The sequence below is a fragment of the Maylandia zebra genome, linkage group LG10 (assembly GCF_041146795.1).
Source record: "Maylandia zebra isolate NMK-2024a linkage group LG10, Mzebra_GT3a, whole genome shotgun sequence".
In the NCBI taxonomy this organism is placed as follows: Eukaryota; Metazoa; Chordata; class Actinopteri; order Cichliformes; family Cichlidae; genus Maylandia; species Maylandia zebra.
In genome coordinates this window covers 7,663,267-7,680,071 of record NC_135176.1, presented here as the reverse complement: position 1 = coordinate 7,680,071, position 16,805 = coordinate 7,663,267, and the positions used below count along the sequence as shown (strand labels likewise).

Sequence of the window (16,805 nt, the reverse complement as noted above, 5' to 3'; positions counted from 1 at the left end):
TTACAGATAAAGACAATTCATGCTAATCAGACCTGCAAATAATCCAGAGTATAGACTCACATACACACATATCTACAGGATCTACAGCGAGGACATTGGGATTTCATTTGGACTGGATATGTGTGGTTAAATGGTTGAAAAGAGAGGGAAGGTGATCTGGACTGAAGGGGTGGAGTTGTGAGAAGGGAGAATAGCAGATGTGCAGGAGAGCCAAAAGTACTTGGCTATCCCACAGGCCACTGAGAATCATGATAAAGATGCACGAAGGTCAGTCACAGCCAGATACTTCCAGATACGGGTGCTGAAAGGCTAGCTGAACAGTAGGAAAAAGATGCAAGCCATTAAAACACAGGCCCTAATAGTCATCAGTTACCCAGCTGGAAAAATAATCCGGCCACAGAATGGCCGGCCATCCACATGGATGCCACTGATTTCAAGATACAAAACCTCCTCACAATGCACAGAGGTCTATATCCAAAGTCCAGCACCCTGAGGCTCTATGAGCAATGGAAAAAGAAAAAGTGAGGGTTAGTTTTAGAACCAAAGTCCAGGATGACAATGGAGCATTCAGAACACATCAGGAAGATAGCCCCACAAGATGAGCTACTTCAAGAATGCCTCGGGCAGGTGAAGATAGACAGTGATGAAAAAAGGGAACCAACATACACAATTAAGCTTCTGCTTAGGAGGTGCCATCAACACAGAGGAAGAGAAGATATCAAGATATGCTACCAGTGGCTAAAAAGGCCGCTTAAAGGACGAAGCAGAGGCTCTGATCATGGCACCACAAGAACAGGCCCTTCAAGCTGTGACAGCATACAATGAGAAATACTACGAAGTGGCTGGGATAGTTTACAAAAACATCCATATGGACTAGACGTCCCCAAGTCCCGATGGGAGATCTTCTGTTAGAGGTCTAGACAGACAAGCTGCTGTCCCAACCAACAAGAGATAGTGGTGGTTGATATTTCCCACATCCATAAACATAAACTACTTTATACTCTTTTTTTTAATACTGCAGACACTTTATTCAATTTATTCACTTACAGTTACTTATTTACTTATTCAGTCACTTTAATTTTAAAACTGTATATACTGTACATTCTGTGTATTTATTATCTCATTCTTATTGCCCGTTTATGCCCTGTCCTTATCTTTAACGTCATGCTGCTCTGTTGTATCTTAATTGCCCCTTGGAGATAAATAAAGTCTCTCTGATTCTGATAAGAGCAGAAGACCACAGACATTGGTACACATAATGCCAATGTCAGTATAAGTTTCTAATCATTCAGAAAGCACTGAGTGAACAAGAAAACTGCTCATTTATGCAACATTGTTGTGTCCAGGATTTTTTTCCCCCTGCAGGTAAGTTGGCTGGAACATCACATTCTTTCTCTGTCTTCTGTCTCTGCAAAAGACTCTAATCATTAATCCAACGATGTCTGTGTGGGAAGCAGTGCTAATCAAGAATGGCAATTTGTCAAATTAACATCTTCAGTCGGGTAGGGAGGGAGAGGTAATTATTGGAAACAGCTGGTGAGTGTTAATTTGTCAGAAGGCAATCAACACTGGCAAAATCCTACACTGTTGCTATGGAGAAGAAAAAGCACCACATCTGTTCATCAGTGCACTAATCTGAGGTCCACACACCTGATGACAAGATCATTCATTTAGTAGATCATCATTAACCAAGTCTGGGTTTTTTTTTCTGTTGCTGAAATGCACATTAGATTTAGAGCATGAAACGACTACTGCTGGGTGCAGAGTGAGTTTTATTGTACTCTTCATCCCAATTAAATGATTTATATACCCGTCTTGTCATGATCTACACAAAGGAGCAATGAACTGGTTTCTTTTTCAAGATTATGTCAGAGATTTTCTCAGATATTGGAGGAGCCAAAATTTTACTAGTCTAGATGCTTATTTTTTACTCTACAAAGACAAAGCTGTTACACTAATACCACTGATCTACGCTATTTAAAAGATGAAAAGTTGTTTGACATGAATATTTATGATTTATGCTGTTAATGCTGGCCTACAGTAAATCTAATATTCATGTTGTGAGTAATTTATTGCTGCCAAACCCTACAGTGATCCATGGGTGCTACTCTTGATTGTATCTTATCAATGCTGGACTTTGGTCCATATGTCTATTATAATAACATATCAGTGTGTACGCCTTAATAATGAACTCATTGTATTAGGCCACATCTGTGATGATGATAACTGACTGAGTTATCGTCATCAGCCTTTTTAGTGTAGGTTGTATGAAGCTGATGTCTTATAGGTTTGGTAAGCTACAGTAAAAATTCTGCCAGTGACCTATTGGTGCTTGTCTTTTTTTTTCCTCGTCCAGTTTAAACTTTGTTTTCTCTAAATATTCTACCCACTGTATGATATCCAGCTGTATTACTACTAAAATAATATTCACACACTAACAATATTAAAATAGTAAACTCATGTGCTTAGCATTTACATTTTAGCATAGTTAGCAGCACTTCTAACAGTAACAAGTAGAGGCTTTTTGTTATAAAGGATGGCTCTAACCAGGGCTTAAAATGTACCAGAATGGACCACTAACCACATCATGTTAATGTTTTCATGCAGTCATGGTGACAATGTAGGATCAATGACTGATCACATGATTATCTAGCAACCACTGGAAAAATGAATATTCTTTAACCAGATGTGTGTGGTTCCTGGAGGCTGATGGCTACAGACAACAGCAACAGTGATGCTTGGTAACCACTGTGAGGTAGTCAGGCACGAACGTCAAGGAAGGTGGTAGAGAAGCAGACTATGCAGACATTTCAGGTTTTCAGAGGTGAGCAATTTATTTACAGTGAACTTAATTTAATGTATAACTTAACAAAACTTCCCCCAAATCAATTCAATTAACAAAACTCAACATAACATGGCTCTGGTGACACAGCTCACCTCTCCTCTCTCCTGCATCTTCTTCTTCAGTCAAGCTTAATGGCAGCTTGCATCCAAAACTGTTGCATTACTGCCATCTCCTGGCCATTAACCATCCATCACTCCTGAATCCTCAGATCCTCTTGATGAGACCAGTACTTCTCAAAAACGAAAAACCACCACTTTCTCTCCTGCATCTGGTAGAGACTGGCTTTAGGGCCATCAATTTCCCTCCAATTGCCCAGCCAGTACCACTCACTCAACTGAGGGATCTAAAACTCTACACAGATTATCTAAAAACACAAAACCTCTACACACTTCTAACATGCACATTTACACAACTAAATGGCAGTATTAACGAAAGGAAAAACCTCAATAGTAATGCATTTTACAGCAGAATCAGTTCATTTTGACTGTGTCGCAGTCTGACAGTCAGACTTCTAGTAACTGCCTGAACATACTTCCTTAGTAAAAAGAAAATGACATCCCAAACCTAAATGCTTCCCCTTTTCCTTTTCATTCCTGTGATGTGTTCATGCTACACATCTAAATAAAGTTGAGTTTCAGAAGAGAAGTGAGCATAAATGTAACATTATCTTAAGTTGTGTGAAACAGCCTGCAATCAAAGTATACTAATCTTGTGTTGTATTCAAAAGTTGCATGAAAATATAGTACAAGGCAGTTCAATGCCCTATGCTGAACTGGTACAGAGCAGGCTGTGATACTTGTGGCCAGTTAGATCAAAGGTAGCAGACAATAATTTTTTGTTTAAGTTGATGAAGCTGCTTAGATTCAATTCTACACTTTATGCTGACTTTATGCTATTGTCTACAGGGATTGCTGGATGTCACTGGGTGAAAATGGTCACAAATAGGGTGCTGCACCTCAAACATGGTCATTTCACCTCATCTCAGTTTTATTTATATAGCCCCAAATCACAAGAACAATTACTTCAAGACACTTTGTAATAGACCCTATAATACTACAAAGAAAAACCCAACAATCAGATGATCCCATATAAGCAAGTACTTGGCTACAGTGGAAAAGTAAAACTCCCTTCCAACAGGAAGAAACCTAGAACTAGAACCAGGCTTAGGGGGGAAGAGCCATCTGCTGTGACTGGGTTAGAGGTGAGGGGAAGGAGTCAGGACAAATAAGGTGAGATTAATTATCGGAGCGGAAGGCTTATAGAGAGCTAGCATCTGCATTTAACAGAAACTATGTTAGTATTCAGAAATACAGTTCTGGTAATATTTGTTGCACAGATTCTCCACTGAATATGTTTACAGTATGTGTGTCATACACATTATATAATAACATCTCTGTCCCCTCTCCAGCCTGTCAGTCCAGTCAGCGGCCCTGAAGCTAACAGCTCTTCATATCCTCGCATAGGGCACTATCCTGGTTGAAAAACTGGATAGCTCCTGGATTGATGGATAATTTCAGCCTTTTTTAAAATGGAAGGAAATGGTGAATCGGGGAAGGGGAAAGTTGCAATACTCAGTGGGTTGAAGAACATTGTGTAGCAGATACAAAGACATATGTTGCTGCATACAAAGAGGATATATGCAAATATATAGAAAACATAAATAGAAATAGTTTACAAGATTAAGACAGCTGATAAGCAGGTGTCCATAGCATAGGAAAAAGAAACATCAGTTCATGTCTGATGTCAAATCTGTGTAATTATACAGCACGCTGGAGGCTTAGTGCATAGCACAGTGTTCTATAAATAGATATCCCCTGCAGCTTTGGAGTTAAGAGTTGGGTTAGTATGTGCATTAGTGAGCTTGCATACAACATGGATGACTGGAAGGTGACAGGGAGGAAGAAAAAGAAGTGATGAAAACCGCTAGATACTCTGTACGTCACTAGTTGTAGTGCTGCAGCTTTCATTCACTCTGCATTGACTCACAGTCAAGTGGAAAGAGATGAGCATTAACACAACTGCATGTAAGACTGGTAGTGGAAGCAGCCCATCAGCGAACACTTTTCCAAACTCCTGGCTGTGTCAGTTTTCCTGTTTAGATAATGTCCGAGTCTACACCCTTAAGATGTAGTGTGATTTAAATCTTCTCTATCACATATTTGGACACTTTTCTCACTGGTTTTGCTGAAGGTGTCTCACCCCAAATCACATCATATATGGCAATGTCACGTGAAAGGAGATATAAGAACAATGGATGCAAATCAGAGACCCTCAAAATTGTGATGAAATGTGATTTATCAGTAAATTAAATTCTATATAAATTGTAAATATTTAAATTGAGGTATTTAAGCTGCAAACTAACCTTAAAGTCAATTCAGTACACTTTTAATTGATGTAATATAATTAATATTTGTGGGGTTTTGCACAGCTGTTCAAAAACTATTCTGGGACCAGATATAAACTGCTTGTCTGTCAGTGTTTAAGAAGTGAATAAGCGTTTCAGGAGGTTTCTGATCATAATCTTCTTGCTGTGAAGTGGCTGTACTAATCTGTTTGTAGCAGTCAAAGAAAATCTGTTTTTCAAAGTTAACTATGGCATGATCACAATCACCAAATACTATGATTTAAACACTATAAATATATTCAGGTCCATATTAATATTTACAGTTTATTCATTCATTTATTTATTTTTATTAAAGCTAGCTAAAAGTCTGCAGTTCAATCACATCTTGATTGATTTAAAACCCCACAGTGGTGATCTACAGGGGTAAAAATACAACTGTGCCAACGTCCAAATACTTACGGACTATGGGATACGTTCTGGTTTCCATTTCTGTTGGCCAAGTTTTACTTGTATGTAAGCAATTAGCCTATGAAGCTAAATGAAATGTATCTAGTGTCCCGTCTACTTCACATTACCAGTGTTTTCAATGGTATCTGGTCAGCACGTTACATGAATTTCTTCCTGTATGGATGCAGCTTCATGCCTGACTGCCTTTTTGACTTCAGGGGGCTCGGTAAATTTTCATTTCACAGCAGGATACAAGCCTGGTGCAATGGTTATAAATGACCTTGTTCAGTCAACAGAACAGAGCAAATCTCCATCAATTATATATCCATTTGGCAATAAATTATTCATTAGAGACTTTTGTATGATGGAATTATGCAATTTGGGAATTAAGACACATTTCAGTGCAGATGCACAGCTAAAAAGATGGCTACGTTTCTCTGTAAATATAACACCTAGGTCACAGCAACATCACTTTTACTCTGACTCCATACATATGGGCATATGGGTGCTGTCTGCTGAAGTTCACTTTACTGTGATTCATTAAAAAAAAAGAATTTTATATATCGTCACAGTCTGCAGATTATGAATAATATACTAAGTCCTTATCAATTTAAATCTTTCAGTGACTGACCTAATGGGGGTACTCTACAAAAAAAAGCTGAAGTAATGTTTTATTCACCTAAAATGTGTTACAATTTTAATGAAACCTGGTCCACTGTGTTACTGTGTGGAGGGATCAGACGGTCACATGGGGGCGCTATTGTTAAATATCAAATTGTTACAGTCCTTTGTAGGGCAGCTGTGGCTACAATGTAGCTTGCCATCACCAGTGTGTGAATGTGTGTGAATGTGTGTGTGACTGGGTGAATGACTGAATCCAGTGTAGAATGCTTTGGGGTCCTTAGGGACTAAGTAAAGCGCTATACAGGCCATTTATCATTTACTGGTGACCACAGGATGAACCGTTTGGCATCAGGTATCACAACAGCAACACAAACTCAAACACAAATGAACAGCAGAGACTCTATATGTTGGGTGTTTTTTATTTCCTGTTTGCATGGCTTTAATCAGTCTGTTTCAGTCCACACAACAGCAAGATCACAAACAGTCCTCTTTCTTTACTCAAAGCTTTGGTGTGTATGTGGATTAGTATGTGCATTATTGGAGGCATTCTGCCTCCAATAATTGTCACATTTGCTGCTATTCCATTCTGTTTCGATGTTTGAAGAGGCAGCATAAAGGGGTGGGGGGGGGGGGGGAGAAAAAGAAACAAGAAGCTGAGAGCTGAGCTAAGCTGCGTATTCAGATGAAGAGTGTAATTACAGCAGAAAGAGCACGCACATGGCACTGGTGCAGATACGTTTACACAGTGTGCTGTGCTGGGGTAGGCTCATTACCAGAGATGGAGTTGAGAGGGAAGAGCTAGGGCAATCCTTCGCTCTCCTCTGCTTGGCATGTGAACGAGCTCTGTTTATGAAGAGCGGTAAGCTGATGCTTTTCCTCACTACAAGCGGAATATCCCCCGTCCTTTTCCTCCTCCTCCCACACACACACATACACACATCTATTTGAATGTGTGTATGTGGAGGAGGACAGGTGGAAGGAAATGGTGCCCATTTTCTTACTACTTCTTCACCACACCACCGTTGCTTTCGACATTGACGGGTATCGTGGTTTCTGAGTGCTCAATGGCCGGTTTGATCAAAGGAGCCTCCACGGTCAGCACGCCTTCAGGAGAAAGGGCAGAGGTCACCTTCTCAACATCAGCTGAAGGGGGGAGGCTGCGAGGGAGGAATACGACACAATTAGGTCAGAAATCAGAAGAAAACAAAACAAAACCTTGCTTCTTAGTGAGAAAAGGATCAGTGCTACAATTTAGTCAAAAACTAACAGGACCAAAGCGTTTAGTAAAACGAGTAAAGTTCAGTTGCAGCTTAGTGTGTGTTACTCTATGGCCCCTAGATGGCAGCAGAGCCCTATGAAGCTAAAGTCTACCAAGACTCAAGAAGGGATGAACCGCTTGAAGGCTGCTGCTACTTTTCAGAGCATGAAATTTAGCTATCAGCAGCCCGCCAGCCAGAACAGATCAGCCCATGAACTAAAGAGACTCACAGTATCAGAGTCACGATTTTAGAAAAATTAATCACACTTATGAATAAATCAAATCCAATTTAGAGGACGAACACCAAAGGCAATAACAGTCAGCCACAATAAAATTTGTACTTCTAAAACCTAAAGTCTTCAAGTGAGTAGTTGACATACTGCATGGGCCACATCTTCCTTAAATTAGTTTGATTAATGGCAGGAAGTGATCAAGAGTAAATCAAGATTCCTTTCTATTCTTTCTCAAGTAAAGACAAACTCACGTGTACTTCCTGGTGAAACTTCTGGACACAAAACCATGCTCATCTTTCCTCTCCTCGTGCTTACCTGTGGACACAGACAATGTACTTTAAGCTAGACTGAAAGATATTTTTGCTATAAGGAGCAGTGCAAGAAGACATCTTGTTTACCATAGTAAAATAAACCTGTTGGGCGGAACAGTGCATACAGACTTCATTCCACTAATCTAAGCCTTAATTTATGCACTCTACTTTAGCACCTAATGAAAATAATAAATTGGATTGTATAAAGTATTTCTTACTGGTGCACAGTTACTTTTATGGAGTCCAGCCATAATCTGATTTGGACTTTGTGCTTTTTCAAAGCATTTATTTATGTGATCCAGAGATTGCTCTTATGCTTAGCACAAAGACTACAGGCATCTTCCATCACCTCTGAAAGTTAATAATAAGCATTCTGTTTCTATTTTTAAAACTGGGCTGTGATAACTAAACCTGGAGATGAATGGTTGTTGAGGGGTTTTTTTTCCCCAAGTTGGTTTAGTTTATTTCTGTCTGCAGGCCTTCAAAGGTGCACAACTGTGTTGTTCTTTACTAGCATGGATGGAGGAGGTCTAAGGCAGATGAGAGTGAGTAACTGGTAGAGGGGTCCAAGGAAGAGACGTCTGTGTGTGAGGTGGAGGTGTAGTTGGAAAGGCATTCATGGCTTTTCACTTAAAGAGGCTGGACAAAGAGTACAACCGGTTTAAACAGAAACACTGTAATGTTGCTGTGCAGTAATATCTTCAGCAATATACTTCATGTAATTGTTTCCTCAAACCCATTACATGTATTCTTTATAGAACTGCCGTTCTCTGGTGGAAGAGTGACAATTGTCACAGGGCAGCAGTGATTGCAGATCAGGAACCTCAACAACGTGGGCCTGAACACCATTAACCATGTCTTAAAAAGCAACCATATGGCCATGAAGCAGCTCTACAGAGTTCCATTTCAAAGGAACTCAGAAGTTGTGAAGGAGGCCAGATGCTGTAATACCTTGTCATATCATGCAGTTAGAGTCAACTGGAGTCACTTTTCATTGTAATTTTGCTTTTACTTAGAGAAGAATGTAGCTTGAAGCTGAGGGAGCACATCATGTCTTCATTTATGCTGATGAAGTCGGCTCCTGTAAAGTCAGGAGTTGTGGAAGGAACCTCACTGGATACAGGGCCACTTTCAGAGTTCCAGGACAGAGGGGTGCCAACATACCCACGTGTGCTGCCATCTCCAATGATGGTGTCCTATGCTATATCCCCACCATTCACCCATCCAACACCGAACGACTCATAACATTCCTGAATACACTTCATGAGAGGCTGATCCATTTTTTTTTGTGAATCCGTTAGAGGAGTTTATTATCACCATCCCTATGAGCAGATACCCTTTCTGAATGCAATGACTGCTGCAGCCCAAGAAATAGGTGAGAAGGACTGTCAAGGTTGGATACGGCATGAAAGAAGGTTTTTTTTTTTTTATGTTTGTTTTTTTTCCTCGGTGTATTGTAAGAAAGAATTTTGAGTCTGATGTGGATGAAGCCTTGTGGCCAACTTGTCAAGACAGAAGGGACTGAGTATCAATAGTGGCTGTTTCTTATACTGTAATAGATTTTATTTTGGTTTACTGTATTCATTTTGAATATATGTATTTTCTGTAATATGTATATCTCAGTTTTCAGCCAGTTTGCATCAAAGCATTTTTGATTCTTGATCCCACTAAGCACTGCATTTTGTATTTTGTTGTCCGCTGCTCAGCTGGCGGGCAATGATTGATTAGAAAAGCTCATATACTTGTTTGCAAATTGTGTTGTTTTGAAGGCAAAATTAGCTTTTGGAGGCATAAACAAAATGTGTCACTTTGACCATCAGTGCGTCTGTTAGGCTTGTGTGAGTTGTCTGCTGCATGACAGCAATCAAGAAAAGCTGTAAAGCACTAAGGATATACATACATGTATTCATAGATTTCTAAAATGTTTCATAAATGATTTTTTCAGAGTTTTAATTTGCATATACAGGGAGTGCAGAATTATTAGGCAAATGAGTATTTTGTCCACATCATCCTCTTCATGCATGTTGTCTTACTCCAAGCTGTATAGGCTCGAAAGCCTACTACCTATTAAGCATATTAGGTGATGTGCATCTTTGTAATGAGAAGGGGTGTGGTCTAATGACATCAACACCCTATATCAGGTGTGCATAATTATTAGGCAACTTCCTTTCCTTTGGCAAAATGGATCAAAAGAAGGACTTGACAGGCTCAGAAAAGTCAAAAATAGTGAGATATCTTGCAGAGGGATGCAGCAGTCTCAAATTTGCAAAGCTTCTGAAGCGTGATCATCGAACAATCAAACGTTTCATTCAAAATAGTCAACAGGGTCGCAAGAAGCGTGTGGAAAAACTAAGGCGCAAAATAACTGCCCATGAACTGAGAAAAGTCAAGTGTGCAGCTGCCAAGATGCCACTTGCCACCAGTTTGGCCATATTTCAGAGCTGCAACATCACTGGAGTGCCCAAAAGCACAAGGTGTGCAATACTCAGAGACATGGCCAAGGTAAGAAAGCCTGAAAGACGACCACCACTGAACAAGACACACAAGCTGAAACGTCAAGACTGGGCCAAGAAATATCTCAAGACTGGTTTTTCTAAGGTTTTATGGACTGATGAAATGAGAGTGAGTCTTGATGGGCCAGATGGATGGGCCCGTGGCTGGATTGGTAAAGGGCAGAGAGCTCCAGTCCGACTCAGACGCCAGCAAGGTGGAGGTGGAGTACTGGTTTGGGCTGGTATCATCAAAGATGAGCTTGTGGGGCCTTTTCAGGTTGAGGATGGAGTCAAGCTCAACTCCCAGTCCTACTGCCAGTTTCTGGAAGACACCTTCTTCAAGCAGTGGTACAGGAAGAAGTCTGCATCCTTCAAGAAAAACATGATTTTCATGCAGGACAATGCTCCATCACACGCGTCCAAGTACTCCACAGCGTGGCTGGCAAGAAAGGGTATAAAAGAAGAAAAACTAATGACATGGCCACCTTGTTCACCTGATCTGAACCCCATTGAGAACCTGTGGTCCATCATCAAATGTGAGATTTACAAGGAGGGAAAACAGTACACCTCTCTGAACAGTGTCTGGGAGGCTGTGGTTGCTGCTGCATGCAATGTTGATGGTGAACAGATCAAAACACTGACAGAATCCATGGATGGCAGGCTTTTGAGTGTCCTTGCAAAGAAAGGTGGCTATATTGGTCGCTGATTTGTTTTTGTTTTGTTTTTGAATGTCAGAAATGTATATTTGTGAATGTGGAGATGTTATATTGGTTTCACTGGTAAAAATAAATAATTGAAATGGGTATATATTTGTTTTTTGTTGAGTTGCCTAATAATTATGCACAGTAATAGTCACCTGCACACACAGATATCCCCCTAAAATAGCTAAAAACAAAAACAAACTAAAAACTACTTCCAAAAACATTCAGCTTTGATATTAATGAGTTTTTTGGGTTCATTGAGAACACGGTTGTTGTTCAATAATAAAATTATTCCTCAAAAATACAACTTGCCTAATAATTCTGCACTCCCTGTATGTTATGTTAACTCTAAAACTCATGCAGTTCAGTGCTACTGAACCACACCTCACCAGACTTAATCAGCCTCTTGTATCTCAGATGCCCTGCTATGAAGTTGCTGCCCTTCATTCTGCCTCTGAATACAGTAATATGTTTGTTGTTACAACGAACCGATAAAGGTTGCGGTCCAGAGAGAGCTGTCCGCTTTTCAACTGGACCAAATTGATTGTGTAACACACACTTTTTCAACAGCTAAACGAAGGGTCATTAGTTTTGACCGACAGCTGTGGAGAGGTTGCACTTTGGTGTGTTTACAAAACTCTTCATTACACTGTTGTGTTTAAAATATCATCCTGGGTCACTGGTGATACATGGGGTGGAACATGGGGTGGCAAATTCCACTTGGATTGAATTTCGTGCTTTGTTTATCTTGGTGTTTCTGATGAGGTTCAGTCTCTGAGCTGGGAGATGTTGGGTACAGTCGGGGACTGAACACTGGACCTGGACAAGATCCAGCAGTCCTTTTAAAGTAGTGGACATACTGGCTAAGCTGCAGCTAAATCCCCAGCTCTGAGAATGGGATCCTTTGTGAAATAGCAGGCAGTGAGGCTGAGATTCACTCAGAGAAAAGAGAGCCCAGGGCTTCAGAGAACTAAGCTGCTATCTGATCAGTTCCACACTTTCTTCAGGTCTGCTTTGCTCCTGCCCGTCCTGGATGGACAGTGAGGCTGTTTTAACATTGTTTTCATGCCTGAGCGTCTTTAAAAGTCAACTCCCACATTTTGAACTGTGTCTTGTTTTGCGTCCAGTGGGCTTAGAGTCAAAACCCCCTGACCCTCCCAAGTCCCTGAACACATTACTCTATTGTCTCAATATGTTATGTAACTATGTAACCACCTCATGCTTTGTTCAGTTCTATCAGTTTTTGTTTTACAGAAGAAAAAGAGGCACTTAAGAAAACTAAAGTGAGACAGTGTGCATATCAACCAGTACAGCTGTCTAAAGTGTGTCACTCAAGGAACATCATACAGGAAAATGACACCTTAGGTTTCAGGACATAAAACACTATGCCCTTTCAATCATTCAATAAGGAGAGCGACAGAAATCAAATAAGTGCTCACCCGAGATTTCCACCACGCCATCTTTTGTCTTCACCATCAAGTCCTCAGGTGAGAAGTGGTTCACATCCAGCGATACCTTCCAGCTGTCTTGGGTCTGCTTGATCTCGGAAATGCCGCTGCTCAGCTGGCGGGACAGGGCCCGAGCCTGAGCCTGCTGAGCCATCATGTGGGTTGGATACATCAAGGGAGCATGCGGTGTCATTAGTTCTGGAGCCAGGATGGATGGCCTCAGGTACCCTGGCCAGTGGGTGCTGGGAAATGCTGCGATGTCCTCGGGCAGGGCGGGCATACCGAAGGTCTGGTCAAAGATACGGCTGCTCTGGTGCCAGTCACGAAATGGGTCCCAGCTCGGAGTGCGGAGCAAGGTGAAAGGAATACGTCTCTCAGCCATGATGATCTGGGAATTTCTTCTAAGCTTCAGAGGAGTGTTGCTGTGTGCAGATCAAGAGCCCCTTGGCCTCTCTGGAAGTGTTTTCTTAATGTGCTGTCTGCCTCTCAGCTGAGAGCTTTTATACACAATGACACCACCCCTTATCAACAGAACCCTCCCTTCAGACTCAAGCCCCATACCTCATGCCTCCAGAATGTTTTACGAAAGCACTAGAATATCTATTTATAGCGGAAGTAGCACTGGAATGGAATCCAACAGGAAGACCCTCCCATGTAACAGTTGCCCTAGGCACTGAGTGCTGTGTGTAAACCCCCTTCTCCTCTCCCTGTGCATCTCAAAGAGCCAGAAGAATCTGGGAGGCTTCTGTCCGTCTACTTACAAGCTAACATGCTATTCTTAACAACGCTATGTTGCGCTATGAACCCATTCAGCCCTGAATGAAATACATAGTAGAATATCAGTTTGGTACATGAAGCCAAATGACTTGACTGGATTAAAACTGGAGGAAAATCCACCATGTTCACACCTGCCTATTCATATTTCTTTGTCACAAAGGGGGAATTAACAAGCTGTAGTGTCTCAAGTCTTCTGTTAACCTGACAGTCTTTCATTGTTTACTGGATGTTAGTGCCGCGTGATACTGCAATTTTGGTATCAATCCAAAACCAAGTAAATACACGGCCAGTATTACTAATACTAGTACACATATTTTTAAACTATGAAGGCAGTTTATCTAGGGGGGAGTAGTATGTCATGATTTATGACATTAATCGCCAGTTTCCAAATTCTGAATACATTTTAATGACCACTAAATCATCATGACTTTTACTTTCCACATGAAGTAGTTGAAAGAATCCACAATGACCAGGTACTGTTTAGTCTCTATCTGGAACAGATCATTTCCAACCATGGCCCACGGTCTTTGTGGGAACTCTTTAGGTAGCATGGTTTCTTTGTGTTTAGTCCGCTCGCGGCAGCAAGTGTCACAGGTCCTGATCACTTTTATTAGCTCACTGCTCAGGCCTGCTCACTGCTCAGAGAGAGCTCTCTAAACAGCGGGTGACTTGAAACTGACTCATGACGTCACGTCTCTTTTCACGCAGCTCCTCTATGGCTGACCTTTAGCCTGGCACCGATGCCGAAACCTTGAAAAATGAGTGTCCTTTATTATTTTTCACCCCCCCACACACACGCACACACAACAACCCAGCAGAAACGTTCCTACCTCTTAACATTTACCTGATACTAGAACATTAAAATCAGCTAATTTAGCTGAGTTGGTCTTACTGGTCGTGGTCTGGTCCATGCTGCTCATTGTCACAGTTTACTGGCAGTCTTGATGGAAGTGTGCCACTGTTAATTTAATAACTATCGACCAGTGGACTTTGCTGCTGTGACACTTAAAGTGTCTGCTGTGAAAGGTGTCCTATTGAGCTGTACACTTCTGACACAAAGTGAGCAGGTGTCACAGGGACATGCCTCTATCTCTCACAGTGTTACACAGACAGAGAAGAAGAAAAAAACTAACATAAACTGACAGTTCAGCTACAACAGTGATAGTAACTGAGAAATCTCGAGGAAGTGTTCAGACGGAAATGGAGGTTATGTTAATTTATTTGATATATATGGCAAAGTAAGTATTTCTGGAAAATATAGCTCAGGTCTCAGTGTAAGAAATCTAATCCCTCAAAGTTACAGCACAGGATGTGAGATCTGCCTCTAAAATAAGCCATATCTTCCTCTCAGCCCCAGTTGGAGAACATTCTAGCCTACTTAATAGAGAGAGGCTTCATGTTTTTGGTCAAGGTTCTCATCAGTGCCATCTGTAGGAAGATACATACACAGCACCAACAAGTTATCGCTGACTGCACCTGAAGGCAGAGAGAAGAACTCAAAAACTGGATCATTTCCCCATTTGTTTCTGTTTATTGTCAGGTATAATAACTTGTACAATACAAAGAATGATTTGTAGAATCAAAGGGGCAATGTTATACTTGGAATAAATGGTCAGGCTGCAGAGCATCACAGCTGGGATAAGTGTGGTTACACTGGAAATGCATGTCATGAGACCAGGTGAATGGTAAGGAAGACTTAGGCTGATCCCTGATTGTATCACCTGTTTGTTAACCACCCTCATGGAGGTGCAGACACAGCCTGCTGCCGTGCCTGCCAAGCCATCGCTCATTATCTTTTGTAGCCAGCAACTGGGGAGACCTCTGCTAGAATTGTATGGCCAATTATACAAGGGACTGAAATATGGAGTGACTGGAAATGTACAGTAGAGCAGAGTAATTGATTCTTCAGGCTGCTTCAGGCCGAGTCATCTTCCTCCCTCGGCACAGACAGAGCCACAGCAGCCCCGCGTTACCATGAGTCATTATATCGGCTGGGGACGCGATAATGGCAGTCATGGGAGTAACTGTGGGTGAATGCTCAGTTCAACCGACTCAAAAATCAGAGCTCCTTAAACACATAGCAGTGAATCTGTGCACTGCTTGTTGATCTGATAACAAGAAACCGATTCTGTATCATAACTTGGAGCTTTACAGTACTTTTCTCACATCTGCAGCAAACCCATCTCCAAACCATGATCCAACTGCTTCACAGCAAAATGATAAATATATTAAACAATAAATAACCTAATAAATAAATGAATAAATACAGCGAGTTTCATAAATAGCTGAGATCAACTCACAAATGTGCATGGAGACTTTTTGCAGTACGGTACCATACAGCAGCTCATGTAAATCATTACCTCATTGATCTTTGCAAAGGAGGTTCAAACTCACACACACATACACACACTCACACAGTCTCGCACATGATTAGCATAACAAACGTAATTACTTAAACAGGGAAGAGAGTAAAAGTATGTAACACATACAGCCCCCCCCCCCCCCCCCCCCCCCCCCCTCCCCGTTTCATTCACCTCTGTTTGCAAAGGTCAGGGGGAAGGGGCAGGGCAGATTCACCCTGCTGGCACATCTCATTTCCATCAGGTCCCCTGATGCATCATGCTGAACATACCTATTCAAACTATATGGAATATACAGTGCATAGTTTACAAAGCCAAACTTAAGAGAGTTTACATCTGTACAGACAAATCTATGCAATACAGTTTTCTCCTAAAAAAACAAAAAAAAAGTTATTTTTATTTCTTTTCCTGATTCATCCTCTGACTTCTCTTTTGTTCTCTTTTTGTTGATCTGTGTGAACCGGAAGTCTTTGGGGCTGATGAGAGAAAAAGTGATTCTTTGAAATGTACAGTAAGCTGTGTGATTTCGATGTGTCTGCCTTCTTTTCGTCTTCTACTCAGCCCCTCTTTTCAGGATATATTTGATATATATCTATATATATATATATATACTTATAACTGTTGTTAACTGTTATTGAATGTATTTTTGGTAGCTGTGTGGAAGATGAGAAGGAAAGTGCTAACATACATTTGTTCTTTGGGCTCAGCCAATTCATTTTAGACATGTAAAAAAGAAAAAACCTTTCCTTGAATGTGTGAGAAGACATGAACAGTGACTGCCAATATCATGGTATTGTGCTATATCAAAATACATTTTCCTCTCTTTGATCCAGGCTCTGTGTTAGAGATAGAATGGTCCATGGTGAAGGAGTTTGGATCCCGGTCTGTACAGCTGTGCGGCTTCTGCTGAGGACTTGCTAAGGATACGTAATGAATCTACCGGAGTGCAGCAGGTTTAACAGCAC

General features: G+C 41.1%; 1 protein-coding gene across 1 annotated transcript; it reads right to left on the bottom strand.

Annotated features, from left to right (window-relative positions):
* Positions 1-6,663: 6,663 nt before the first annotated feature.
* On the bottom strand, positions 6,664-13,199 carry hspb1 (heat shock protein, alpha-crystallin-related, 1). The gene is made up of 3 exons (XM_004557456.5): positions 12,695-13,199; positions 8,003-8,066; positions 6,664-7,417 (listed from the first exon to the last, which is right to left on the bottom strand). Exons 1-3 carry the CDS (start codon positions 13,083-13,085, stop codon positions 7,261-7,263), a joined length of 612 nt encoding a protein of 203 aa, XP_004557513.1. The 5' UTR covers positions 13,086-13,199; the 3' UTR covers positions 6,664-7,260.
* Between the last annotated feature and the right edge of the window lie 3,606 nt (positions 13,200-16,805).

Excerpts from the sequence above, each read along its gene's own strand:
- hspb1 (XM_004557456.5), bottom strand. The coding sequence starts at position 13,085 with ATGGCTGAGAGACGTATTCCTTTCACCTTGCTCCGCACTCCGAGCTGG. Across the intron at positions 8,067-12,694 it reads TGGCGTGGTGGAAATCTCGG|GTAAGCACGAGGAGAGGAAA; the intron begins GTGAGCACTTAT and ends CTGTGTCCACAG. Across the intron at positions 7,418-8,002 it reads AGTTTCACCAGGAAGTACAC|CCTCCCCCCTTCAGCTGATG; the intron begins GTGAGTTTGTCT and ends CCTCCCTCGCAG.